At 37.7% G+C, this 27,268-nt stretch overlaps 2 protein-coding genes and 1 long non-coding RNA gene across 12 annotated transcripts in view; 2 read left to right on the top strand and 1 right to left on the bottom strand.

Annotated features, from left to right (window-relative positions):
• The first annotated feature begins 128 nt into the window (after positions 1 to 128).
• LOC148721887 (uncharacterized) lies at positions 129 to 3,809 on the top strand. Its single transcript, XR_015992406.1, has 2 exons — positions 129 to 538; positions 3,671 to 3,809. It is a non-coding gene; the product is annotated as an uncharacterized LOC148721887 (long non-coding RNA).
• Positions 2,990 to 15,705, bottom strand: LOC148721886 (uncharacterized). Of its 6 annotated transcripts, none has more exons than XM_088735745.1 (19): positions 15,013 to 15,705; positions 14,092 to 14,257; positions 13,541 to 13,931; positions 13,186 to 13,248; positions 12,893 to 12,931; positions 11,892 to 11,921; positions 11,721 to 11,765; positions 10,420 to 10,479; positions 9,592 to 9,686; positions 9,331 to 9,411; positions 9,067 to 9,158; positions 8,895 to 8,980; positions 8,552 to 8,653; positions 7,839 to 7,911; positions 7,279 to 7,348; positions 6,672 to 6,722; positions 5,461 to 5,520; positions 4,963 to 5,091; positions 2,990 to 4,399 (listed from the first exon to the last, which is right to left on the bottom strand). In XM_088735745.1, exons 1-19 carry the CDS (start codon positions 15,492 to 15,494, stop codon positions 4,232 to 4,234), a joined length of 2,283 nt encoding a protein of 760 aa, XP_088591871.1. In that variant the 5' UTR covers positions 15,495 to 15,705; the 3' UTR covers positions 2,990 to 4,231. The 6 variants fall into 6 exon arrangements, with proteins under 6 accessions (XP_088591871.1, XP_088591870.1, XP_088591869.1 ...); XM_088735744.1 differs by having other exon boundaries at positions 6,672 to 6,725; positions 7,279 to 7,345; positions 15,013 to 15,704; XM_088735743.1 differs by having other exon boundaries at positions 6,672 to 6,725; positions 15,013 to 15,647.
• Positions 15,706 to 22,866: 7,161 nt separating this feature from the next.
• LOC148721885 (uncharacterized) overlaps positions 22,867 to 27,268 on the top strand; it is a 5,344-nt gene continuing 942 nt past the window's right edge. For 2 of the 5 annotated variants that reach the window (XM_088735813.1, XM_088735811.1), the window contains exons 1-6: positions 23,484 to 23,907; positions 24,068 to 24,458; positions 24,751 to 24,813; positions 25,069 to 25,107; positions 25,900 to 25,929; positions 26,056 to 26,100. In XM_088735813.1, coding sequence (XP_088591939.1) covers positions 24,224 to 24,458; positions 24,751 to 24,813; positions 25,069 to 25,107; positions 25,900 to 25,929; positions 26,056 to 26,100 — 412 coding nt within the window. In that variant the 5' untranslated portion in view covers positions 23,484 to 23,907; positions 24,068 to 24,223. Of the gene's footprint in view, positions 22,986 to 23,483; positions 23,908 to 24,067; positions 24,459 to 24,750; positions 24,814 to 25,068; positions 25,108 to 25,899; positions 25,930 to 26,055; positions 26,114 to 26,557; positions 26,989 to 27,268 lie in introns of those variants that run through there. The other 3 variants (XM_088735815.1, XM_088735812.1, XM_088735814.1) reach the window with 3 other exon arrangements.

Below are 27,268 nucleotides of genomic sequence, written 5' to 3'. Positions count from 1 at the left end.
TACCTGTACAATCCTTATCATTTCGATGCAAAATATCCATAATGATGATCAAGGATTACCGACGCAGTCAAGCAAAAAACTTGTCCGTCATTCAGCCCTAAAATACAAAGGTGCTGCTGTTTCGTATGCCTTAATCCGGGCACTTATACCAGACAAGCGATGACATGTTTCCGTTTCTCGAATTGATTTCCGTCTTACATTTCTTCTGAAGCGACTAGAGGGATTATAGAATCAAGCGTGCTCAGCAACGCACAAATGCTATTTTAAACCTTGTTACAGAAGGTTACGATTACTCCGTATGCTCACTAGGTAGCGCTCTGGGGAATTTGATTGCTTCTTAGTTTCCTCGTTCCGCAGAAGTCTAAGTTATCGTTAAAACTGAACAGGGAAACATCAGCCTACCTGACTTTTCATCGTTCAAGCTGTGTCGCCCATAAAAAAGCCACAATGGATCAGATCAAGACAAGGACCATTCTGTTGGTTACTATTCTGTGGATCATGTCGTTTACGGCTTGTGTGATCGCGACAAGCTCACAAGGTAAACTAATTCCTTGCTTGCTTTAATCAAGAACACAGAAATAGAAAACCTTTTCATGTTTGCTTTCTCTCGCGCAGTTTCGTTTCAGAAATATGTCAAGCTGATTTCCTTCAGTTCAGAATACACTTGACAAGCAGCAAGTCTTTTATCTCTCTCACATTCAAACTGGTCAGATGTTCCATTAAGGATTGAATAAAATTCTGACACACAAACGATAACAAGGAGCCCTTGTCAGCAGTATTTTATTAAGCCTGGTGGCGGAAGACTTTCAAGTCTTACAAAGAAAACATTTAAAGGTCAAAACGCATGAAACTCTTCCCGGGTGTTCTTGATTAAATCTGAATATTTGCGTAATAAGATTTACTTTTATAATTTCCTACATTTCCTTAATCTAAGACGTTTGGGCGCAAACAATTATACAAACCGGGGTTTAACGCATGAAACTGCTTATGTTGCTGAACTTTAAATGCATTCATGTATAAAACAGAAAGTGTCAAAACAACTGTTAAGGTTTTATTTATGATCACGCGCTCTGCTTCACTTAATTATGATTAATTGGTTTTCCAGGCTTGAGATTATTGTTGCGCCACTCTAAGCTAATGCAGACGAACCGTAATACTTTATTTCTTGATTTCAAACCGTTCTGTGTGGGTTTAACTTGTTTTTAGCTGCATTGAAGTCATTCCGGCACTTTACACGCGGGTTATCGTTTCTTTAATAAACGTTTCTGTTGAGACTTTTGCGAAGTAACCCAAAATCATCCTTCCGGAAAATAGATTTCCGCATATTGACAATTCGGCGACGTAAGGCTTTTAAGAGCTAAAGGACTGATGACACAAGCCATTTAGATGTTAAGCGAGTCCAATTACATATTAATGATCGCTGGCAAAACAATTCAGAGCCATTTATATGAATTTACACGAACGCAAGTATTTTTTAATGAAGCACTTAATTCATTCATAGGCGTTCTTCAAAACAAAAGAACATGGAAGTTGACATGAACATACAAAAATAGCTTAAAGAAATGATTTATTTGCGAAGTTATCCACTGCAATTGAAGTTGATCAGTATATTTCGAAAATCCTGTGAGAAAAAGTCTGTCTAGTAACTTAATTCCTATGATGAAATGTTTCAGTTTCAATTAACACTCCAAACAAGTCAACGTTCGCTGTAGACCGGAAGTACTCACTTGAAGAGGTTAAATTTTCTAAATAAATTTTTCGTATCACCGAGTCAAGGCGGGAGGATCTGACTAGAACGCTTCCTAATGTTGTTTGTTACCTCATACATCTCAGTATATTTTTATATTTTTACAAGTCGCAAAGAATTTTTTCACGTCGTCCTTGGAATCTGTGTAAAACCATAGTATGGCGTTCATTACTGTTCAAAACACTTTGAGCACATATTTGACTTTCTGACACCTTTTTTACGTTCAAGGGGATCCAATTCCTCTGTCAGATATCACGTCCTAAATTTTACGACGTAAAACCTTGTATTCTATTGTATGGCGTCAAATACACCGACGTCTATTTTACGGCGAGAATTCAATGATCGTTTAGTGGACTTTCAACGTCTTCAAAACGAGGAGCTTCGCGTTACGACGTAAAATTCAATTTTGACTACACGTTACGTCGTAATTTATCAAATAAGTTTTACGTCGTATCTTTTACGACGTAAAATTTATCACCTTTACAACTTGTCAATCAAAACCTTGTCAAATAAGCTTTACGTCGTAACTTTTACGCCGTAACTTGTCAATCAAAAATGCTCACAATGTTTAATAAGTTAACTTCAAAGTCTTAATAGATTACGTAACCTCAAAGTCTTAATACGTGCAATATTATATTAGGTAACGTCTTTAAAACCCAAGAATGAGCACATGTATATCTCATTTATTACTTGGCCAAAGCTATGCACGAAAAGAATCCTTCTTGCTGGTATGTAATATTTCTGAGATGTTGAAGGTATTCACCTTTTTCTCTTGGATTCAGTTACCTCATGCATTATAATACTTAAAATAAAGTTATAAATTCTATAATTACCGTAAATCGTCTATGATCGCTCCTGTTGATGGGGGGGGGGGGGATATTTTTTGCAGCGTTTATTCGAAATTTAAATCTTGTCGATAAAGGTCCAATTGTAACGATTTTTTTGTTATTAGTGAAAGCTCTCCCCCATCTTGCAACAATGCAAATTATCCCAACCTCTGGTAAGGTGCGTAGGAAACACCAAACCAAAAAACAAGCTATACCAAACAAAAGAGTATAATTCAAGATAGTGCCGGGACGTTATCAACGGATTTAACTATCATTGAACCAATAGTTTGAAAAACTCGTCCAAGGGGAATCGACTGCGAAGAGAAACTTTCCAACACACAGTTATATATCCAAACTGGAAAGCTCACGCCCCTCCCGCCCCAGCCACCCTCACACACATACAGTTACACTTAAATGACACCAACAATTGATTTATTTCTGCAAAATGATCGTTACATATTTTCTTTTACCGTGGAAATCTTTGTGTTCACGAAAGAGAAAAAGGAGAAAACGGCTGGAAAATCTTAACTATTAATTACAAGTGCAAACTATTTTAAAATGCTTGCGTTATCGCAAACTTATATACTTGGAAATAATTTTCACGGAAAGATATGAATAAATAAAAAAAGATAAATAAATAAAGTTAGCCAAAATTTAGGATTATAAAATGATTCTTACTCCACTAACAGGAGATATTCCATGTGAAAAGCTTTTAAGCTTCGACATAACAAATTAAACAAAAAGAAAACTTGCAAAAGAAAACGTAAGTATCAGGCGGACTGAGCTGCCGTATAATGGCACAAACTCGTGCCAAAATAACAGATAGTCTAATATCATCCCATAAACCCAAGCCCTCTACATTCCCATGTCTCTAAATCGTCTTTCTGTCTCAGTGGTCCTCATTTTCCCTCGGGGATAGTAGAGGAAGCAAAACGCGAGCGCGCGTGAAACTCTGATAGCCAATTCGTGGGCTAAAATTATTTGCAAGATCCCAGAGATATTCACATTGATTCGTTCGCACAAACATTGTTTTTGAAAGACATGCACGCATTCCACGGCTCATTGTAAAGGTCACCTTGTTTCTTTTTTTATACAGGGAGTGACGTTGGGCTTACTCTGACGAGAACTGAAAAGAAACATTCGTTGGTCCCAGCAACCTTTGACATCTTTATCTATATGAGTGTTTCATGTTACCCAAGGAAAATTTAAATGCCTACAAAAGAACCTAGATTAATTGTCATCATGTGTTTTTTTCAATTTTTTTTGTTTTTAAGGTAGAACGTTTAGTTTAAAAAAAAAGTGCAAGATACTGTACAAGGCAAATCATCCCTTCCCCCCCCTCCCCCGATACACACACACACACGCTTCCTACGCCCTTTACCATCCTTGTATTTTTTAGCCCATATATTCTAGTATCGGTTTAGTCAGATAAAACGTTCCCTTCATTGAATATGAATGAAAAAAGCCTCGGAAATAAAAAAAGAAAAAGAAAAAACTAGCTTTTCACAATCCTTTGCACCAGATTTTGCTATGGCAGATCTTACAAATGAAGATATGACAATGTTTTGAAAAAGTATGATTTTTAAATCTTGCACTATGATTACGACAACGGAAACTGGTTCAGAGAAGACTCCACTAAGAAAACCGATAAATCTGGCTATGGATCTGATTCGTCGTGCATCTCTATAACTAGACCAGTATGAATTTTTAAGGAAATTTCAGACAAAGAGGAACCATCGTTATGTATCGATGGCCCTTGGTGTCTATGAAGCAGAAAGTCTTGGCTTGGTAGAGAAAGCAATGCAAACGCCGTCCTGAAAAGCACCTGAATCATTAAAAAAAAAAAAAAGATGACGTCAGTGAAGCACTTGGCAGGCTACTAAGTACTATCTCATCCCATTTTCAAGCTTTAGGACAGTATTCACTCAAGTTAAGTAATACAAGAACAGTTAACGATGAATCTGTTACCAGGGGCTTCTTTTAATCGGGTAAAACGCTAATATTATCAAGATAGTTTATAATTTTTCATCTGTTTATATAAGGTGGTAATTTATTAATTAGCCCTTTGGGAAATTGACTTCTTTCTTTCCACAAACTTTGTCCCTGTTTAGTGTCAATTACGCTATCTTGCGTGCTAGTCCTGGAGTTCAAAAGAAGCAAACAAACACAGCGGCCACCTACATTAGAGAACCTCAAGAATTTGAACCATTAAATTAACTTCGCGTATTACCATGGATAGCAACTGCAGGTAATTCGTTTGCAAACCATCCCTAATGCTTTACACCAGTTAACCTTCAACTCAAGGTATCTAGATTAGAGTATTGACTGACACATGATCGACAAAGCCTGCAAATATTCTCTCATTGACTGGGTGATAAGCAGTTTTACCTGTGTGGTGTCATAGTCAAAAAAGGTCCTCTGGATAGAATTTCCTGTTGGGCCACGGATTCTCAGGGTTATGGTGTTTTCACTCTCAAGAGGTTCATGAGGTAGCCCTGCTCTTGCCTCGCGTATTGCCTACAAGATGAGAGTGCGTTTTAACTTTTACTGGTGATAATTGACATTTCACTTGCATCAGGCATTATTCTATTGCTGTTTAACAAAATCAGCTCTCTGTTAAGGTGAAAGAACAACTTAAAAACTACATGTATTGCATTTCTAGTAGTTGACAGAGTTTCCTCTAAAGCCTTTCCCACAAGCATGAGCATCAGAGGAAGCATAACACTTGAACAGACATGAGCATGATATTATTAACAAGGTATTACTAGCCAAAATGTCATTCATCCCGGAGTGGAAATGCATATGTTTGTCTAAAATCCCTACTATCTGAAAATCTGGAACAGCCAAGGGAAGGGGGAGACATCCTTTCCTTGGATAATTTTTTACCTCAGCATTTCGGCATTCTGCTTCCACTCTAATTCTCTCTTCTTGTATAAGACGCTCGCGCTAAATACAGTTAAAGACAACAAGTTGCTAGACTATAATGCAATGCTGCTTACTGATATATATTAAATAAAGATAGTGGTAACATAAAAAGTTAAGATTTCAATTTTACCAGTAGTTTCCACACAATGAAAGGAAAATTTTCTGCTTTCCTATTGATTTTTAATGATGGCTCCTGAAGATCAAAATTATTGACCACAGACCACACTTTCTATGGGTTTACTGGCATGATAATTAACCTACACAGGATGTTGGGAGAACACGAGAGAAGCATCTGGGCAAGTGGTTTACAAGCTTTTCGAGTGGTGCTCTATTGCTTTTGTAGTGTAAAACAATAAAAAAATTACTTTATTTACACAGGGTAGCCCAGCTCTTTAACTCAAACTATGAGTTTACCAGCACAATAAACCATAGGTTTTTAACCAATCAGAACGCGTGTACCATCTCAGTTATTTTGTAATATGCAATTTAATTAAACTGACAAGTTAACGGAACCATTTGTAAAAATACACATGCAAATGGTTATTTAGCTGTTATTCTTATTATTGATTACTCTACTTTAATATGGATTGATTCTAAGGACAATAATACAATACTTTATTTCTGCAGTATATCAAGCAATGTTGCACAGAGCAGTTATATTCAAAAAAAGGAAACTTGGAGGTCAACCCTATATTAAGGATTTTAGAAAGGAACATAAAAAAAAGGAAATAAAAATAGCAATAAATATGTGCATGACGTGTTATATACACGCAAGTCAATTGAAATACATAAAAATTGCAGAGACATCTTTAACAAAGTCTTGGATGTCCGTGGGATTTTTTCACTCTTAGTTTAAACTTGTTGATGTTTGGAATGTTGTGGCGGCTGAAAACTTGAAAGATCATTCTAAGACTTGATTGTCTTAACAAAGAAGGAATGATTATAATAGTTTAATATGGCAAGTTCAGTCTGTGTCTTATATTGATGGTTGGACCTGGTCTTTATATCACTCCATTGGAGATCAGAATTTTCTCCTGCATTGTAAAGATTTCAATTTAAGAATTTTACACCTATCCTCATATGGCATCTTCTATTTTCTTTGGCCTAGGGAGATTCGTGAAGCTCTCATTTGTCATTAATTAATAGAAGTATTATGATGTTACTAATAGTACCTGTCTTTGTTTCCTTTCCTCTTCTCTCTGCCTCTCATCTTCCCTCTGTCTCTGCTAATAAAGTGAATGCCTTTCATTTTAGAAGTCATGTTATTATTATCTTTTTAATTGTTAAACAATCAGTGAAACTGTATCCATGGCCTTTTTTATATGAAATAATCGAAAGATCTTTTTTTTACTGATTGTGGTGATATTTGCAAAAGCAAATTAGAAGACTTGCTTTTTTATGTTTGGTATTGTGTATATATGTATATATTGTGTATATATATATATATATATATACACAATATATATTATGTATATATTGTGTATATATATATACACAATATATATGTATAAATTGTGTATATATATATTTATTTATTTATTTATATGTATGTATGTATAATGTAACATACAGTGGAACCTTGACTTAAGGAACCTCTACATAAAAAACTCCTTGGTTTAATGAATAATTTTCATAAGATAATGAATTAAAAGATCATTCCAGGCTTCAGAGGTTATACATTGCTTTAATGCAGCAATGTACAACCTCTGAAGCCTGGAATCATCTTTTAATTTCATTACATATCTTATGATAAATGCTTTTGTTTTATTGCCATCTTACCCTTTCCTGATCGCAAGCCAGACTTTCTTGGTATTCCCTGTCTTGTTGTTCTCTTAAGTTTCTATCTCTCCTAACAAAAACAATTTTATATAGTTCAAGTTTGGTTGTAGACTTAACATTAAAAAATTTATAAACTTTTACCCGCTGGAAATTGAACTCCTACCTCAAAAGCAGCAAAAGATCGAATCGATCTTGTAACTACAGATCTGAATGTTAACATTACCAAGGCACAGAAATTCAGTCGCAAATAATAATTTCAAAGTATCTGGCAAAAACAAGCCTGACAACTAAAATTACACACTGGTAAGCCTTTCACTGTGAGGGAAGTTATTGTAAAACAAAATAAAAGATGTCAAGAAAATGTGTGAACAATCTGCCATGTTTGTCTGTTAATGTGTACTAATTGACTCCAGCTTTAATGCACTGGTTTGCAGGTTACGATTGAAGATTAACATTAAACTGAATCAAGGATATAACTCATATTCTTAACATTTGATTCCTCCTTTGCGAACATGTCCATGAATTAAATTTTGAATTTAATAGTATAATATGCGCTGTACCTTGCTTGCAGTTGTGTATTTTGTGCACTCACAGCACGACAAATAAAGCTAACTACTTCTTGTGGATCAGTTACTGATTGCAGAAATAAAAAAATTATCAAAAGCAATTAAAATTATGAAGGAGAGATTTTTGAAAGGCAATTAATACATTAACATAATATTGAAAAAAAATTATGAATCGGCACTTGCAATTCAATCAATGCTTGTTTAAAAACTTTTTTAAAGTTTGAAATTTGGGGAAAGAAAGTCCTAAAGACATCCACAAACCAGTCCTTACAATCCAGCCCCCACCTCCTCCCGACCAAAAACCCCTTGTGTAAAAGCCCAGGTGTGATAATCTGCAGTTTACAATAATTAAGCACTAGCAAGCAGTCATGTCTGTTGCATTCTGATACTGATGGTGATTAGTCTCTCTACTGGGTAATTTCAGGATTATTTTGCTTCACAGCAACTCAATAGTCTTGCTGTCCATATCAGAATGAGCAACAATATTATTAATTATAATAGTCTTTTCTTTCTTGTGTATGTTAGCATTAACCCAGTGAACCCTGATTAGATTTATTTAATAATTGATCAAAAACCAGAGTCCACACTGAAAATTACTCAAAAAAAGTAATAATTGGTAACTAATAACAAGAAAAATATCAGTGAAATGTTATCTAAATATTCATACAATTAACAAAGAGTGATGAAGTTAGTGAGTTGGCACTTACAACCAGGTAAGGTGTGTGGAGGCATTTGCCTCCAGAAAGCATCGTGAGTTACGGCAACAAGGAGTGGCAAACTCTGATTTCCTTGAAGAAGTGCTCTTTGTACTGTTTACACAAGAAAAACAAAGAAATGGAAATGCATTTTTAACCTAATATATACAGTAATCACTTTTGATGTTATTGGGTTTTAAAAGCACTACCTAAACTATTGTCATTCTTTGTAGTAAAGTACTGCGGTCAACTCACGTTCTCGACACTAACCATGTTTGTTTAATATTGATTTTTTTTTTTCTATCTTTAAGCATTTTCCACAATAATATTTTAGTTCTCTCATCATAAGGCTTACTTTCTAGACTTTCTGGGCAATTGCCTATTGCCCAGAAGAAGATGTTGCTACATGAACGCACCACATCAGGGTCAGTCAGGATATTTCTGAAAACAAAGGCATTTTTCAGTGTTTGTCCTATCTGGGAAAATTAAAAATAACTCATAAATAAGTTTCGTGTGCATGAACATACCTGCAGAAATCGTCGTTATGGATATCTGGTGCTGAATTTTCTGCAAAATACAGAACTAAGGCCACCATCTCCTTTGCAGCTTGTTTAACAACCTATCCAAAAGTAGCATGCGTGTACTTGTGTGACTGATTTGGTTTAATGCAAACTGGCAAAGAATCACTGATGTAATTTGAGAAAGATCCTTTGTGAAGGAGGCATTTTACCAGTAGCCTCCCATGCAGGCATTTTTAGGGAATCTCATCTTTCATGCCTCCCCTCAAATACCTGCTCAACTGAAGACAACATTCCTTTCTCAAGCTTAGCCAATCCCATTTCACCTTCTGAATTCAGGAAAGCTGACCTCGGCTGCAATTTAATGTGATCATAATATTGCAATTATGTTATTGAGAAGGGAAGCAGGTGTACACACGTGTATCTTTGGCTCTATAATATTAATTGGCTGATGAAAGGGCTATCTTCTACCACCATGATCTATACTTAAATTAGAGTGCAATATTTTAAATTCACCACAATAGGCCTAATTACCAGTTGATATAGTGTGGTCAAAATATTTGGACGTTGCCATCCAAAAACTTCGTTTATCCAGGCCAAAAACATCTCTGGCTGCACACAAGAGAAAGCTGTAAATAAATGTTATTAAATGAAAAATAGATAGTCAGACTATTTCCTTTTATTTATATTAAGTGATCATGAATCCTTTAAGAAATAGCCAGGTGATTACTTAACCCTAACCCTAAAAGATACCCTAACCCTAGCTTTTTCACCTGATTTTACATAGACCTATTTGATTGCTTAATCCTGAAAAATGGATTTTTCCGAGAAAACTTGGTTCTTTGTTAAAGAGGTTGCAATGAGACAGCAATCAATATAGATTGCAAAAATATAAATTAAATTGATATATTCACTGTTGATTTGCTTCTCATTGAATTATTTTTTTAAAAAAAATTCCTTTAATTGACGAACTTATTGCATTCAACGTCATTTCAATCAATCACTTCTCATTACTAATCATTAGAGCCACCATGAATACTGCAAAACAATAACTATTTCATCCAACAAAGGATTACATGTCATGCCATGTACAGTGTATTTCACCAGTTACTTTAAATAAAGTAGTTTTATGGGTTTTATGGACTGTTCAACGACAGCAGATTCATTTTGTTTATCCACGTGTAAGTTAAACTGATTGGTACTTTTGTAGAGGTGAAAATTAGTTCAACAGAGGGACCATGTCTGGAGTTTAGTTTACTGAGGAAATTGCTTAACAGAGAGTCATATAATAGAGGACTATAGATTATTGGAACGCTAATCTAAGACTTGGCACTGTTGTGAAAATTGTGTAGCTGTACTTACCAGCTAAGGTCTGCCTTGAAGGTTGTGTTAGTATAGGGTGAACAACCCCTACCTCGTTACCTTATAGTAACAAATGGCAAACAACAACTCAGTTAAGTAACAGATATTTATGATTTGAGTAGTACCTACTCACAAATAATTAAAAACTAGTTGAGGTGGGTAGGTATAGTTAAGTTAGGCTTATTAGTAGGGTTGTTTAGTGCTAAACATATTTACTTACAAGGATTTCAAATTAGCAGCAGTTCAGATTACAAGAAATAGTAAATTAAAATAGTTAGTTGATAATTATTTCAAGAATTGACAATGGGGTAAGGTACAAATTCTCTTGTTTGAAAATATTAATAAGTTGATACTGGCAGATTTTCCAGTATTTTGAGGTAAAGCATTCCATAGCTGCACGTTGAGGTGGGAAAATGAATTCTTTAGTTGTTCAAGACGAGAAGAAATGGCATAAAATTTGTTGGTAGTTGCTGATCAGGTGTTGTAGGCATGTATATCTGAGACATGGGTAACTAGATTTAATTGAATAAAAGGAGGAGCTAGCTTGTTTTGAACATCATACACTAAACAAAAAACAGATTCGACAAAGAAAATTAACAGGCAGAATATTAAGATTAACAAAAGAGGAATAGCATATATTCACACTTTGAAAGTTTATCGAATATATAACCCGCTTCTGAAGGAGAAGAAGCTTATCCCAAGTTGACTGTGATGCTTGACTCCACCAGCTAACTCCATAGGTAAGGTAATGGAAAATAATAGACTGATATGAATTGACAATAATGAGAAAGGAGTACAAACAGAAGTGTCTCAGTTCAGCTATCGCACCAATGGTCTTGCTAATCTTTAGAGCAATTAGATTCCAATTAACGTTCTTGTAAATACATTTTAAGTATGCCAAGATATTTTAAATAATATTTATATTTTAAAGGTGAAGTTGACTTTTTATTGTAGTGGTGAAGAAAAATGAATAATTGCCATTTGTTCTTGAAACATAGCCATAATCCTTCTCTTTTATTATGCACAAAACATACAATGTCCACTTCAAACATGTTCATTAGAACACATCCTAAACTGGCCTTCCTAAGGCACAAAGACAGAAAATTGTGACCAATCACAGGCGACTGCTGATTAGCCACCCTTACTTATTTCATCAGGGGCATCTGGGCTAGAAAACTGGGCTCCTTTCAACTCCATTTCCTTTTGTAATCCATGATCATTGATGACTTTTTCCAATTATAGTACTATGTAGTAATTGCATTAATTATGTAGGATTAATATGAGCCACCTTGCTAACTTACCAGTGACAGTTATCGAGGTAGGCAAGGTCACCATGTCATCTGGTACTGAAGAGAAAAATAAAACGAAGATTTTAAACAATTATTGTTTTGATTGGCTGGCAAAATCAAAAATGGCAAATCAAAAATGGACTTAACAGTGTATAAAGAACTTTCCCAATAGCTTGAATTTACCTTGAATAGCAATTTGAGAGTGGCTGTTGTCTGAGTATAAGAAAATATTTATAATCATTGATTAGGCGTCCTATTTTAACAAACTATCAAGTATTGGACTTGTAAAGGAAGTTTCACTGGAAAGACAGAAATTAATAAAGTCAAAGGTTTAAAGGTACATAAAGGGATATCTGATTTGAAATTTCTAACATAAAATATTAACACAAATGGCTTATGACACACCATGTCTTTACCATGCCAGATAGTTTTCTTTCTTTCTTTCACTTTCTGCCACCATATATGTAAGCAGAACATTTACATAGCCTAAGAGTTACCTGCTTGCCTCGGTTGACCAGCATTTTTCACAAGTGTGCCATAAAGTTTTGTGCCTGCATGCTTTGCCATTTTCAACTTATCCTATCATCGTATATTTTTAACAAGGATAAAGTAATATTGGTTTTGCTCTCAGAAGTAGTACAATATAATGGTAACTTAACATGAGATTTACACTATCATTGCATGTAGTGTAATCCATGGTTGTCACACTAAAAGAAATCTTCTATTTGGTAAAATCAATTACAGTATTGATTTTATTCTATTCGCTCCGACGAAGGGCTAACGCTCGAAACGTCAGCTTTTATAATCATTACGGTGGCCAATTTACCATTTCAACTTTGTTGATATATCCAAATTATTTCGTTACTCCCACCGACGCAGCCCCAAACAGTTTCTTTCGAAACTATCAGCCTTTATTCAATTACAGTATTGATGTTTTTATACATAAAGTTAGGTACATAATGTTGCTTTGATTGATTAAGTACTTATAAGTGCTGCAGTTTAGGACTAAGTGACAACAGCCTTTGTTTTGATTTTCATTTCCACAGTGTATGTTGCATAGAATTGGTTTCCATATAAACTATAAACTGAATTTCAAGATAGAGCATATTGATGTCACTATTCACCTTGTTACCAAAGTATCGACCAAGAAGTTGGAGCCTGGATTGAACAGTCAATAAGCTTACCTTCATGACTAGAGTTTGAGGCCAGTGATGTAGGAGAGCCTAGATAAAATAGTCATGGTTGTAAGCAAATATGAGGAGGATGAGGTGGGTTTGAAATACAGTAGTACAGGCCCAACAAATTGACAATGGCTGATTATGAGTAAGCATCCTTGTGAGAATAATAAACTAAGCAAAAAGTTTGCATAACTGAACAAGCTGCATGGCCATATGTACAGTCATGTATTCATTGTAGAGTTATGTATCCTTTCCAACTTTCAGAAATATACAATTTAAAAAATTATTTCAAGTTGTACGTGGTGATGATGCTGGTTCAGGAGATTGATTAATTTCCAGCTCCCATGCAGGCTGTAGTAGATCTGAACATTACATAAAGTTGGCTTGTGAGGTATAATAAAATTATTTATTTATTCTTTAAAGTGACATATGATGAAACATTTAAGAAAAATGTTGTTATGGTATTGTTGTTTTGGTGTGAAACATGATTATTTGTTTTTTAATGCATCTTCTAATATCTTGTCCTTTTCATGTAAGTGCAATGAGCTTTGAGGATAGCTGGTGATAATATCCAGTACAATGCAAACTATCTCCAATCCAAAAATTAGTAAATGTTAAGTTACTGGTAAATAAAAAAGAAATCACAAAACATACCTTCATCGTCACTTTCAGCTCTTGAAGTGGTGTGAATGGTGATGGGTCCAGTGATTGTTGTAGGGGGTCTTGGAAGTGTGGTAGGTGTGGGAAGTGTTGTAGTGGTTGTAGTGGTAGTAGTGGTTGTGATGTTGGTGATGGGTGTGGGGGGTGTTGTAATGGTAGTACTGCTAGTGTTGGTGGATGATGTAGTTAGTGTTGTGATGGGCATTGTGACTGTACTAGTAATGGGCATTGTACTGCTTCTGTTGAAAGGTGTTGAAGTGGCTGTTGTAAGTGATGCAGTGGGTGATGTGAATGGGGTGGTTTGACCTGACACGGTTTGCACTAAATTTGGCAAGTTGACCTGCCGAAACAAAAATCCTGGGTTGGCTGATGCAGGTGGGGTCACCTTTGAGAGAAAAGAAGAGCATTCATAGTGAACTTTTTTATCTCTATTTTATGAGTGTTACTGCAACTGCCTTGGCACAAATCAATTCTTGTGTGCAGACAAATTGAAACAACAAAGAGTGAATGAAAGAAAACTGAATATTGTGCAAATAGGAACTTACAGTGCTTGTTGAAATTGACAGGTTATTGTGTGGTCTTATGTACATAGGGCACTGTGACCGCCAGCAGGTCTTAACTTCACTTGCAGATGGGTTTTGGTTTACCACCTGCACCAGCTTCCTCTTATTTGACTCATTACAAGTCAAAAATTCAAACTGTGAGCAGTCTCTGTTAAAGCAACCGAAAGATTGTAGACACACTTGTTTCCCGCAACACTAGATTATTAATTTAGACCATTGAAGTTATATTTGTCCGTCCAATGTAACAAAAAAAGCTTATATATCAAGAATCAGTATTTACCTTGTCAGTGGCTAGCAGATTTTGTGCACTTTGATTGACCTGCTTAACTCGGAATATCTATGGCATGGCTATTTACTGTTTTAGGACCAGCTGGAAAAGATAGACTGGACTCTGGACTTTTCTAGGTGGGGGCAAGGCTGCAAATAACTAACGGGCAGTCGCCGGTCACGTTGTCCGGTCAAACATGCCTTTGCTCGGTCACTACCCGTTTTTGGCCGGTCAAATCTTAACAGTCCGAACTCTTGCGATAGTGAACCCAGATTGCACAGTAACTCTTTTACAACTAAAAAACAACTGAATCCAAGTCGGTCTGGCAATAAAAATTAGAAGTCAATAATTTTGGCTTAGATTGGGCGCCCTGTTTGACTCGCGGCTGTCACTTTTCACGAAAATAGCATAAGTGTATGTCACGTATTAGCAAAAACATGAGCTCCTAATTAGCGTGATCAATTTTAGTTTTAAAATCTGAAGGCAATGAAATGGCTACATAAGAAATGAATTCTGAGAATTATCCCCTAATGTACTATAGCGTGATTTCCGTATTATTTGTGCCCGGGTTATGGAGAGTGAGTGGTCTCGAATATAAAGATTTTAGGATTAGTTTAGTGACTGACTTTACTTACGTTACTGTTCGAATTCTCAGGTAACCTTGGGCCTGAAAGGCGTAGAGGATGGTCGTTTTTACTTCTTGGGACGTCATCCCGGCCCTGAATGCGACGCGAGCCTCTCGCTGTGCTTCGCGGATCGCAGCTCTGGCCCTTCCACGTGGTACGTCATCTTCTGTCGGGTCGGTCAGAAGAATAACCATTCTGCCAAACTGTGCTCCAACACTTGCGTATGGGCGCGAGCGGTTTCGACCTCTTCCGCGCGACGCTGCTCCTCTTGCGCTAAACAGCGGCCCGATATTTCTTATCACCCCTGGAGGAGTTTGTAAGGTAGACGTGGACGTGGCCGTGGTTGTAGCGGACGGAGTTGACGTGGTCGCGAATCCTGAAGCTGTCGACTGCGTCGAAGCCCTAAACAGCCGATCAACCTCTCTGGCGACGTTCTGTTGGTTTAGCATAGCCAACAGTGCATGCAATCCCTGAACTACGTTCGGATCCATCTCAGTGGGCGCGAAGTGAGTCCTTGCGTTACAATGTGGCTTTTATATGTTGGCTAGTAAAACAGTTGTCTTTGTTGTAGCATTGATACGTGATAAGCTAACTATTCAGGGATTAATTGAAACGTTCCGCCTTTTTCTATTATGCAATTACGGTAATTTCCTCAATTGTTCCAACAATTCCTACAAAAATAATGACAAAAAAAAATTGTGAAATGCATACCAGTGTTGTGACAAATGTGTTCGAAATAGTATTGCAGCTTTCATAAGATGCAAAGTATCCTCAGGTATTAAAGTGGCTGAAGCAAAGGCGATAGCAAACCTACAGCTAAATATAAACTCTTGAAAAATACTACAAATAAAACCGAGGCAGAGTTTTTATTGAAAATGTTGTCAACGTAATCGTTTTAAGTTAAAACTAGCCAACAAAACGTAAAAACCTGCGCAAACTATAGATACCGTAATGCTCTCTATAAATCTATATCTAAAACTGAAATGTCTTAAAATCTAAAGTAAGAATAATGGAAGAATTGCCAGCTTAAAATCGACTGAAAAACCACAATATTTACCCTGGTTCGGAAAAAAATAAAAACAAACAAAAACAGTTTTAAAAGGAGAAAAGGTTATAAATAGAATAACTTTCGCTCTAGTACCTCTTGCGTGGCCGAAAATCGAAACAAAAAAGTAAATTACAATAAAGTATTTCATTGATCTCAACAGCGGTACCAGCAGTGAAGAAAAATATCATGACATATTCAGCCCCGGGATAGATAAATATTAAAAACAAAAAAAGAAATCATTAGCAACGGGTTTGTTCGATTTCATAACTGTAGTAGAATTGCCATAACCGGTCGAGGTTTTCAAAAAACTGAATTACAGGCAAATGATTTGGCGTAAATCAGATGCTAAACTTGAGATCCATAGCGCATTTTAGGAGCGCTTGACGTTTCTTATCAGATGTTTCAAATTTACTGAGAATTTAGTGCTTTGCAAACTTGACCGGCCGAGCGGCAGTAATAGTACCAGAGGTTGCAGAAAGGTATTAATCTGTTCAGACTACTGAGTTAACGAAATCTTTTGCTGCCAGGTACAGAGAGATGCCATGATTTGGACAAGGCTCCAGTGAGCTAATTCGAGCCTCCAACTGTCCACGCTGCATGTCTGTTAGGGGACAGGTAACTTCCCGGACTTACACGTCATTGTTGGATCGGTTTTCGGGTGTTGGGCCACTCCAGTCAATTCCGAACTGATTTTCGTCAATGGACTCGCCATCGATGACATCTCGTATGGCTGGATCGTCAGTTCCAAAACGCTGAAGCATTCCTCTGATGTAGAGCTGTTGTGGAGTGGCATTTCCTTCAGAAGAAAGCTTGTGGTTGTTCCACGAACCTTTAAATATTTCCAGGGCCTTGTTGATTAACGGAGTATAAACGACGTGTAAACAAAACAGGTCAATGTCATTATCGGGAGTGAGTATGCCAGTGTCTTCCATGAAGTAAAATAACGTGTAATAAAGCGACCCGACACAGCGAAAATAATCGCGCCACAATCGCTCAATCCTCTTGTTGTGGACTGAGTTCCCAGTACTATGGCTACCTCTTCCCGTCCCTCTTCGATTTATCATGGCTCGCGCAACTTCCACATTTTCCATTCCGTGGTCTGAACGGACTCGCGATGGCCACCCGAATTCACTAGTAGCAACGTAGAATAGGTCTCGGACTGTAGCTGCCCGGTTGTTTGTTGCGCAACCTAGATAAACGCACAGGCGGGAAAATCCGTCTATTCCTCCGTGCACAACAAACTTCCACCGTATTAGTTTATGGTTCCCGTCCACGTGCCAGGGTGAATTTGGCCCAGGAACCCTGTAACGCCTTCTCTGTACAACATGGCTTAGCCTGTACGTACGTTTAAGCCATCGACGCGATGAAGGGCGGCTCTTATACGCTGCGTCTGGACATGCACTCCCTTATCTTCCATCTCCCCTTGAACAATGCGAATTCCACTGAATGGTGATCGTCCGACTATTTCCCGCACCAATGTATCCAGATCTTCGTCTGTAATGGCCGTAAATCTTGGCTCACTACCGAGTCCAAGCGATGCTCGATACCGGTTCAGGGTGCTAATAGATATTCCAAGTATACCCGCGATCTCCGTCCACTTGAAAGAAAATTCTCGCAAATACAAAATTTGCTGTCGAGATATGATATACCTCGGTCTCCCGACATTTCCCTGCTCCGCTCTGTGGCATTGATAGGTCTCAGATTCGAGTGACCTTTTCTTCTCGAAAAGCCTCAATTGTAGAGGCTCCAAGCTTCTCTTGATGTTTTCAAGTTGGCCTCTGAAGTTGGAAGCCACGTCTCCGAGGTCGTCTTCGTTGATCGCAGACATCAGCCAGCGCAACCGGTCAACCGCTTCTTCAAGACGTCCTGTAATTGTCACAAGATGTTCTAGATCCACACGAACCGGTAGAAGACGATTAATTTCTTCTATCAAAGCTAGCAAACCAACTGTAAAATCGCGCACAATGTTACTCATGATGTGTAGTATATCGATAGAGGCGAATTAATAAATTAGTTGAATGTATCACTGCGAGTCTATATTATACCTTCGCAAATATTTCTTTTCCGTTCGAGTGAGGCGTGAGCCACGCGCTAGGGTAGCGCTAGATATAAGTTAATTCAAATCTTTATTCACACATTGGATATTAAGTACCTGACAATAATAATTAACTAAAGGATTAATTAAATTCATTTATGTAAGGTGTCGAAAGTAGCAAGAGCTTTCTTGTTGGACACCGTCATGTTCAAATAATCGGCAGCAGAGAGTTGAATAAAGTCTCAAATAGCAGTGAACATAGCAACAGTAGAGAGTAACAGATAGAGTATAAAACACAAAGAACAGATGGAACAGAAGTTAGAAGATAGGACCTCCATTCATTCACGGTTGAAACTTGAGACCAGGCGGTACATTCTCGCACATTTTTTGGAGCGGAGAATTCAAAGGATACTAAAAAGAGTACATTGAATATATTGAAGAAGAAAAAAAGACATAATAATTATATATACTACACAGGGCTAAAGAAAAACCAAAACTCAAAACATCTTGTTTTGCTAAAAGATCTTCAAACAAAGAAACAAAAAAAAAAATTGAACTGAAAGATTCTAAATATAACTATTACCTATTTTTTAGCGTTCATTTAGGTGACGGGTGCGATATTGACGTAATACAAAAGATTGAAAACTGCACGCCAAGAAAGTGGTTTCTGCAACACCAAGAAACATCACGTATATCTTTAATTTGACCATTGTGCAGTTTTATTCAATGAATGCAAACTGCAGTTGACTCCTAGCCTCCCGCTAACTGGAAATAATTTCTGTTTTCCTATCCCTGTGTAATCATGCATGTTGAAACGTTTAAGCGCTTGACTGAGTTGTACTGGCGTCCGACATGGCAGACATAGTTTCGTGGTTTCATGTACTAGTGGAGGCCGATGTTTTTGTACCAAAAAACATAACGCTCCTTTTAACCTTCCCGAAGCTTTCGAGCGGGCGGAATTCTCCAAATCCTGCAATCTGATTGCCTTGCGGTAATTCGCGCGATCTTGTTCGCTAAGGGCGGAATCGGTGGCTGCCTTTATTCACATGTTTGTTTTCCGGTTGTGACCGAGCGAAAACCGTGATTTTAAAACCATTATACCTGTAAAACTTGCGTTATCATTAGCATTAGCTAGGGAAAAGTGAATTTTATTATTCCGACAAAAAATAAGAATGGAGAATCAACCAAGTCAACCAGGAAAACCGTTAGCAGAGCAAATCATGCAGGCCGCGGCTATACTTCTTACCCAAATCGCCTTGTTTTACCTTAAGATTAGCATGCGTAATTAGCTCTTTATATAAATCCTTTGTGCAGTTTTAATCCCGCTCGATTTAAGCAATCCTAAAGAATTATTCAACCGAAGGAAATCCTTGCTGCAGTTATAGCAAAAAAAAAAATAAAACGTTTTTCCCCGGCACTGGTCGGGAAATAACAAATGTTTAGACTACGTTTTCGGTATGTTATTTTGCTTTCTGATTTATCAATAGAAGTACATTCAATTTTCGTTCAAATCTTCGTATGTTTTTTGTCTGTTTTCCTTACTTTAGGCTATTTTCTTTTTGCTCCCGTCAACCGCACACTTTTTTCGATTTCCCTTTCCCTGTAGACAGTAGGTAGTTGTCGTAGAAACGCCAGTGATTTAAATTTCAGTTTTCTTCTACCAGCAGTTTTTATACCTATCAAAGACCCGGCCTACAATTATGGACAAGAGTCTTGGAGGACGCCTTTTTTTAGGGACGTTTTCCTCTTCATTCAAGTCCAGCCCCTCCTCTCCCCTCCCCTCACCCTAACCAAATAATGTTGGAAGCGTGTACCCAGAGTTTTCCCGAGAGTTTCAACATTGTAGGTGGAGAACTGCCAGAAGAATTCGAATTTAATGAACTGTTTTAAGAACAAACCGAGAAATGAATATTGTACTACTACCCTAAGGACTACATAATTTGGGGGAAAAGTACTAATCTGTTTTCCTCTTTCTTCCGAGGCATAGTCTGGGAAAATCCAGGGGGGAGTAGAAGTTTCAATAACCACCCCCCTTGAGAACCCACGAAATACATATGTACGTGGAAAAACAAAGAGAAATACGTGGGCCTCAAAGAAATCGAGAAAACCACACGGCAGGGTAATCAGCTGCACCGTAATTGAGAACGTACTTTCCTTAACGTAATCCGCTCAGGTAAGAGCTGCAGGCACATACAGGAGTTCTGTGCTGATATTCCTTAAGTAATCACCTCTATGTCTGAAGGTGCAAAAGCAGAACTCGCGTGCGTGGATTCCCCTCGCTTTGAATTCCATCTTTTTTACGAAAATCGGTCAGATTTTCATATATCAATAAACTTGAATGAAAAAAAAAAAGAAATAAGTCACGAGCCTATCAAGTTGAACTCTTGTCAATATCCTGTCTGGGATTTAAAATGCAAAACGTTTTTCGGGCGAGCATGTCCCCATCTACTCTACTAAAAGCTTGCGCCTTCGGCGCTCGTTTAGGAACTTGATCAGTATATCCTAGATGCGCGCCTCCCCTCTGAAGTCCAGCCCTCCCCCTTAACCTTCTCTCATTACATTATAGGGGCACAAAACGTCATTATTAGGGAAAATATCTATTCGGAAGAAGATTTGGGATCTAGAACTTTTTGTTTTTGTAACATTTAATGCTGATGCCTGCCTCTCCTAGGATTTGCAAACATCTAAAACATGTTATAACTTCCCACTTTTAAAAGATTTTTACGTTACAATTTGCGGGAGCCCTTTTGTTTGGCTGAATTTTTCGAAAAGACAAGTTTTGATCCCTAACGATTTTCGGATCACTAGACTTTCAGCTCGGATATCGAATACGACCTCGGAGACGTGGCTTCCAACTTCAGAGGCCAACTTGAAAACATCAAGAGAAGCTTGGAGCCTCTACAATTGAGGCTTTTCGAGAAGAAAAGGTCACTCGAATCTGAGACCTATCAATGCCACAGAGCGGAGCAGGGAAATGTCGGGAGACCGAGGTATATCATATCTCGACAGCAAATTTTGTATTTGCGAGAATTTTCTTTCAAGTGGACGGAGATCGCGGGTATACTTGGAATATCTATTAGCACCCTGAACCGGCATCGAGCATCGCTTGGACTCGGTAGTGAGCCAAGATTTACGGCCATTACAGACGAAGATCTGGATACATTGGTGTGGGAAATAGTCGGACGATCACCATTCAGTGGAATTCGCATTGTTCAAGGGGAGATGGAAGATAAGGGAGTGCATGTCCAGACGCAGCGTGTAAGAGCGGCCCTTCATCGCGTCGATGGCCTAAACGTACGTACGAGGCTAAGCCATGTTGTACAGAGGAGACGTTACAGGGTTCCTGGGCCAAATTCACCCTGGCACGTGGACGGGAACCATAAACTAATACGGTGGAAGTTTGTTGTGCACGGAGGAATAGACGGATTTTCCCGCCTGTGCGTTTATCTAGGTTATGCAACAAACAACCGGGCAGCTACAGCCCGAAACCTATTCTACGTTGTTACCAGTGAATTCGGGTGGCCATCGCGGGTCTGTTAAGACCACGGAATGGAAAATGTGGAAGTGGCGCGAGCCATGATAAATCGAAGAGGGACGGGAAGAGGTAGCCATAGTACTGGGAACTCAGTCCACAACCAGAGGATTGAGCGATTGTGGCGCGATTATTTTCGCTGTGTCGGGTCGCTTTATTACACGTTATTTTACTTCATGGAAGACACTGGCATACTCACTCCCGATAATGACATTGACCTGTTTTGTTTACACGTCGTTTATACTCCGTTAATCAACAAGGCCCTGGAAATATTTAAAGGTTCGTGGAACAACCACAAGCTTTCTTCTGAAGGAAATGCCACTCCACAACAGCTCTACATCAGAGGAATGCTTCAGCGTTTTGGAACTGACGATCCAGCCATACGAGATGTCATCGATGGCGAATCCATTGACGAAAATCAGTTCGAAATTGACTGGAGTGGCCCAACACCCGAAAACCGATCCAACAATGACGTGCAAGTCCAGGAAGTTACCTGTCCCATAACAGACATGCAGCGTGGACAGTTGGAGGCTCGAATTCGCTCACTGGAGCCTTGTCCAAATCATGGCATCTCTCTGTACCTGGCAGCAAAAGATTTCGTTAACTCAGTAGTCTGAACAGATTAATACCTTTCTGAAACCTCTGGTACTATTACTGCCACTCGGCCGGTCAAGTTTGCAAAGCACTAAATTCTCAGTAAATTTGAAACATCTGATAAGAAACGTCAAGCGCTCCTAAAATGCACTATGGATCCCAGGTTTAGCATCTGATTTACGCTAAATCATTTGCCTGTAATTTAGTTTTTTGAAAACCTCGACCGGTTATGGCAATTCTGCTACAGTTATGAAATCGAACAAACCCGTTGCTAATGATTTCTTTTTTTGTTTTTAATAATATCTATCTACCCCGGGGCTGAATATGTCATGATATTTTTCTTCACTGCTGGTACCGCTGTTGAGATCAATGAAATATTTTATTGTACTCCTTTGATGTAACTTGCGACAACCCTCTCATTTTAAGCAGGAAATGATAAAACTACTCTTTTCTTTCGATTTTCGGCCACGCAAGAGGTACAAGAGCGAAAGTTATTCTTTTTATAATCTTTTCTCCTTTTAAAACTGTTTTTGCTTGTTTTTATTTTTTTCCGAACCAGGGTAAATATTGTGGTTTTTCAGTCGATTTTAAAGAATGGTTATTCTTCTGACCGACCCGACAGAAGATGACGTACCACGTGGAAGGGCCAGAGGTGCGATCCGCGAAGCACAGCGAGAGGCTCGCGTCGCATTCAGGGCCGGGATGACGTCCCAAGAAGTAAGAACGACCATCCTCTACGCCTTTCAGGCCCAAGGTTACCTGAGAACAGTAACGTAAGTAAAGTCAGTCACTAAACTAATCCTAAAATCTTTATATTCGAGACCACTCACTCTCCATAACCCGGGCACAAGTTATACGGAAATTACGCTATAGTACATTAGGGGATAATTCTCAGAATTCATCGCTTATGTACCCATTTCATTGCCTTCAGATTTTAAAACTAAAATTGATCACGCTAATTAGGAGCTCATGTTTTTGCTAATACGTGACATATACTTATGCAATTTTTTGTGAAAAGTGACAGCCGCGCGTCAAACAGGGCGCCCAATCTAAGCCAAAATTATTGACTTGTAATTTTTATTACCAGACCAACTTGGATTCAGTTGTTTTTTAGTTGTAAAAGAATTACTGTGCAATCTGGGTTCACTATCGCAAGAGTTCGGACTGTTAAAATTTGACCGGCCAAAAACGGGTAGTGACCGAGCAAAAGCATGTTTGACCGGACAACGTGACCGGCGACTGCCCGTTAGTATTTGCAGCCTTGCCCCCCACCTAGAAAAGTCCAGAGTCCAGTCTATCTTTTCCAACTGGTCCTAAAACAGTAAATAGCCATGCCATAGATATTCCGAGTTAAGCAGGTCAATCAAATTGCGCAAAATCTGCCAGCCACTGACAAGGTAAATACTGATTCTTGATATATAAGCTTTTTTTGTTACATTGGACAGACAAATATAACTTCAATGGTCTAAATTAATAATCTAGTGTTGCGGGAAACAAGTGTGTGTACAATCTTTTGGTTGCTTTAACAAAGATTGCTCACAGTTTGAATTTTTGACTTGTGATGAGTCAAATAAGAGGAAGCTGGTGCAGGTGGTAAACTAAAACCCATCTGCAAGTGAAGTTAAGACCTGCTGGCGGTCACAGTGCCCTATATACATAAGACCACACAATAACCTGCCAATTTCAACAAGCCCTGTAAGTTGCTATTTGCACAATATTCAGTTTCCTTTCATTCACTCTTTGTTGTTGCAATTTGTCTGCACACAAGAATTGATTTGTGCCAAGGCAGTTGCAGTAACACTCATAAAATAGAAATAAAAAAGTTCACTATGAATGCTCTTCTTTTCTCTCAAAGGTGACCCCACCTGCATCAGCCAACCCAGGATTTTTGTTTCGGCAGGTCAACTTGCCAAATTTAGTGCAAACCGTGTCAGGTCAAACCACCCCATTCACATCACCCACTGCATCACTTACAACAGCCACTTCAACACCTTTCAACACAAGTAGTACAATGTCCATCACTAGTACAGTCACAATGCCCATCACAACACTAACTACATCATCCACCAACACTAGCAGTACTACCATTACAACACCCCCCACACCCATCACCAACATCACAACCACTACTGCCACTACAACCACTACAACACTTCCCACACCTACCACACTTCCAAGACCCCCTACAACAATCACTGGACCCATCACCATTCACACCACTTCAAGAGCTGAAAGTGACGATGAAGGTATGTTTTGGGATTTCTTTTTTATTCACCAGTAACTTAACATTTACTTATTTTTGGATTGGAGATAGTTTGCATTGTGCTGGATATTATCACCAGCTATCCTCAAAGCTCATTGCACTTACATGAAAAGGACAAGATATTAGAAGATGCATTAAAAAACAAATAATCATGTTTCACACCAAAACAACAATACCATAACAACATTTTTCTTAAATGTTTCATCATATGTCACTTTAAAGAATAAATAAATAATTTTATTATGCCTCACAAGCCAACTTTATGTAATGTTCAGATCTACTACAGCCTGCATGGGAGCTGGAAATTAATCAATCTCCTGAACCAGCATCATCACCAGGTACAACTTGAGATAATTTTTTAAATTGTATATTTCTGGAAAGTTGGAAAGGATACATAACTCTACAATGAGTACATGACTGTACATATAGCCATGCAGCTTGTTCAGTTATGCGAACTTTTTGCTTAGTTTATTATTCTCACAAGGATGCTTACTCATAATCAGCCATTGTCAATTTGTTGGGCCTGTACTACTGTATTTCAAACCCACCTCATCCTCCTCATATTTGCTTACAACCATGACTATTTTATCTAGGCTCTCCTACATCACTGGCCTCAAACTCTAGTCATGAAGGTAAGCTTATTGACTGTTCAATCCAGGCTCCAACTTCTTGGTCGATACTTTGGTAACAAGGTGAATAGTGACATCAATATATGCTCCATCTTGAAATTCAGTTTATAGTTTATATGGAAACCAATTCTATGCAACATACACTGTAGAAATGAAAATCAAAACAAAGGCTGTTGTCACTTAGTCCTAAACTGCAGCACTTATAAGTACTTAATCAATCAAAGCAACATTATGTACCTAACTTTATGTATAAAAACATCAATACTGTAATTGATTTTACCAAATAGAAGATTTCTTTTAGTGTGACAACCATGGATTACACTACATGCAATGATAGTGTAAATCTCATGTTAAGTTACCATTATATTGTACTACTTCTGAGAGCAAAACCAATATTACTTTATCCTTGTTAAAAATATATGATGATAGGATAAGTTGAAAATGGCAAAGCATGCAGGCACAAAACTTTATGGCACACTTGTGAAAAATGCTGGTCAACCGAGGCAAGCAGGTAACTCTTAGGCTATGTAAATGTTCTGCTTACATATATGGTGGCAGAAAGTGAAAGAAAGAAAGAAAACTATCTGGCAGGGTGAGGACATGGTGTGTCATAAGCCATTTGTGTTAATATTTTATGTTAGAAATTTCAAATCAGATATCCCTTTATGTACCTTTAAACCTTTGACTTTATTAATTTTTGTCTTTCCAGTGAAACTTCCTTTACAAGTCCAATACTTGATAGTTTGTTAAAATAGGACGCCTAATCAATGATTATAAATATTTTCTTATACTCAGACAACAGCCACTCTCAAATTGCTATTCAAGGTAAATTCAAGCTATAGGCAAAGTTCTTTATACACTGTTAAGTCCATTTTTGATTTGCCATTTTTGATTTTGCCAGCCAATCAAAACAATAATTGTTTAAAATCTTCGTTTTATTTTTCTCTTCAGTACCAGATGACATGGTGACCTTGCCTACCTCGATAACTGTCACTGGTAAGTTAACAAGGTGGCTCATATTAATCCTACATAATTAATGCAATTACTACATAGTACTATAATTGGAAAAAGTCATCAATGATCATGGATTACAAAAGGAAATGGAGTTGAATGGAGCCCAGTTTTCTAGCCCAGATGCCCCTGATGAAATAAGTAAGGGTGGCTAATCAGCAGTCGCCTGTGATTGGTCACAAATTTCTGTCTTTGTGCCTTAGGAAGGCCAGTTTAGGATGTGTTCTAATGAACATGTTTGAAGTGGACATTGTATGTTTTGTGCATAATAAAAGAGGAGGATTATGGCTATGTTTCAATAACAAATGGCAATTATTCATTTTTCTTCACCACTACAATAAAAAGTCAACTTCACCTTTAAAATATAAATATTATTTAAAATATCTTGGCATACTTAAAATGTATTTACAAGAATGTTAATTGGAATCTAATTGCTCTAAAGATTAGCAAGACCATTGGTGCGATAGCTGAACTGAGACACTTCTGTTATTTACTCCTTTCTCATTATTGTCAATTCATATCAGTCTATTATTTTCCATTACCTCACCTATGCAATTAGCTGGTGGGGTCAAGCATCACAGTCAACTTGGGATAAGCTACTTCTCCTTCAGAAGCGGGTTATATATTCGATAAACTTTCAAAGTGTGAATATATGCTATTCCTCTTTTGTTAATCTTAATATTCTGCCTGTTCATTTTCTTTGTCGAATCTGTTTTTTGTTTAGTGTATGATGTTCAACACAAGCTAGCTCCTCCTTTTATTGAATTAAATCTAGTTACCCATGTCTCAGATATACATGCCTACAACACCTGATCAGCAACTACCAACAAATTTTATGCCATTTCTTCTCGTCTTGAACAACTAAAGAATTCATTCTCCCACCTCAACGTGCAGCTATGGATTATGCTTTACCTCAAAATACTGGAAAATCTGCCAGTATCAACTTATTAATATTTTCAAACAAGAGAATTTGTACCTTACCCCATTGTCAATTCTTGAAATAATTATCAACTATTTACTATTTCTTGTAATCTGAACTGCTGCTAATTTGAAATCCTTGTAAGTAAATATGTTTAGCACTAAACAACCCTACTAATAAGCCTAACTTAACTATACCTACCCACCTCAACTAGTTTTTAATTATTTGTGAGTA

Source organism: Stylophora pistillata, chromosome 10 (genome assembly GCF_964205215.1).
Source record: "Stylophora pistillata chromosome 10, jaStyPist1.2, whole genome shotgun sequence".
In the NCBI taxonomy this organism is placed as follows: Eukaryota; Metazoa; Cnidaria; class Anthozoa; order Scleractinia; family Pocilloporidae; genus Stylophora; species Stylophora pistillata.
This window is presented reverse-complemented; position numbering and strand designations above follow the sequence as displayed.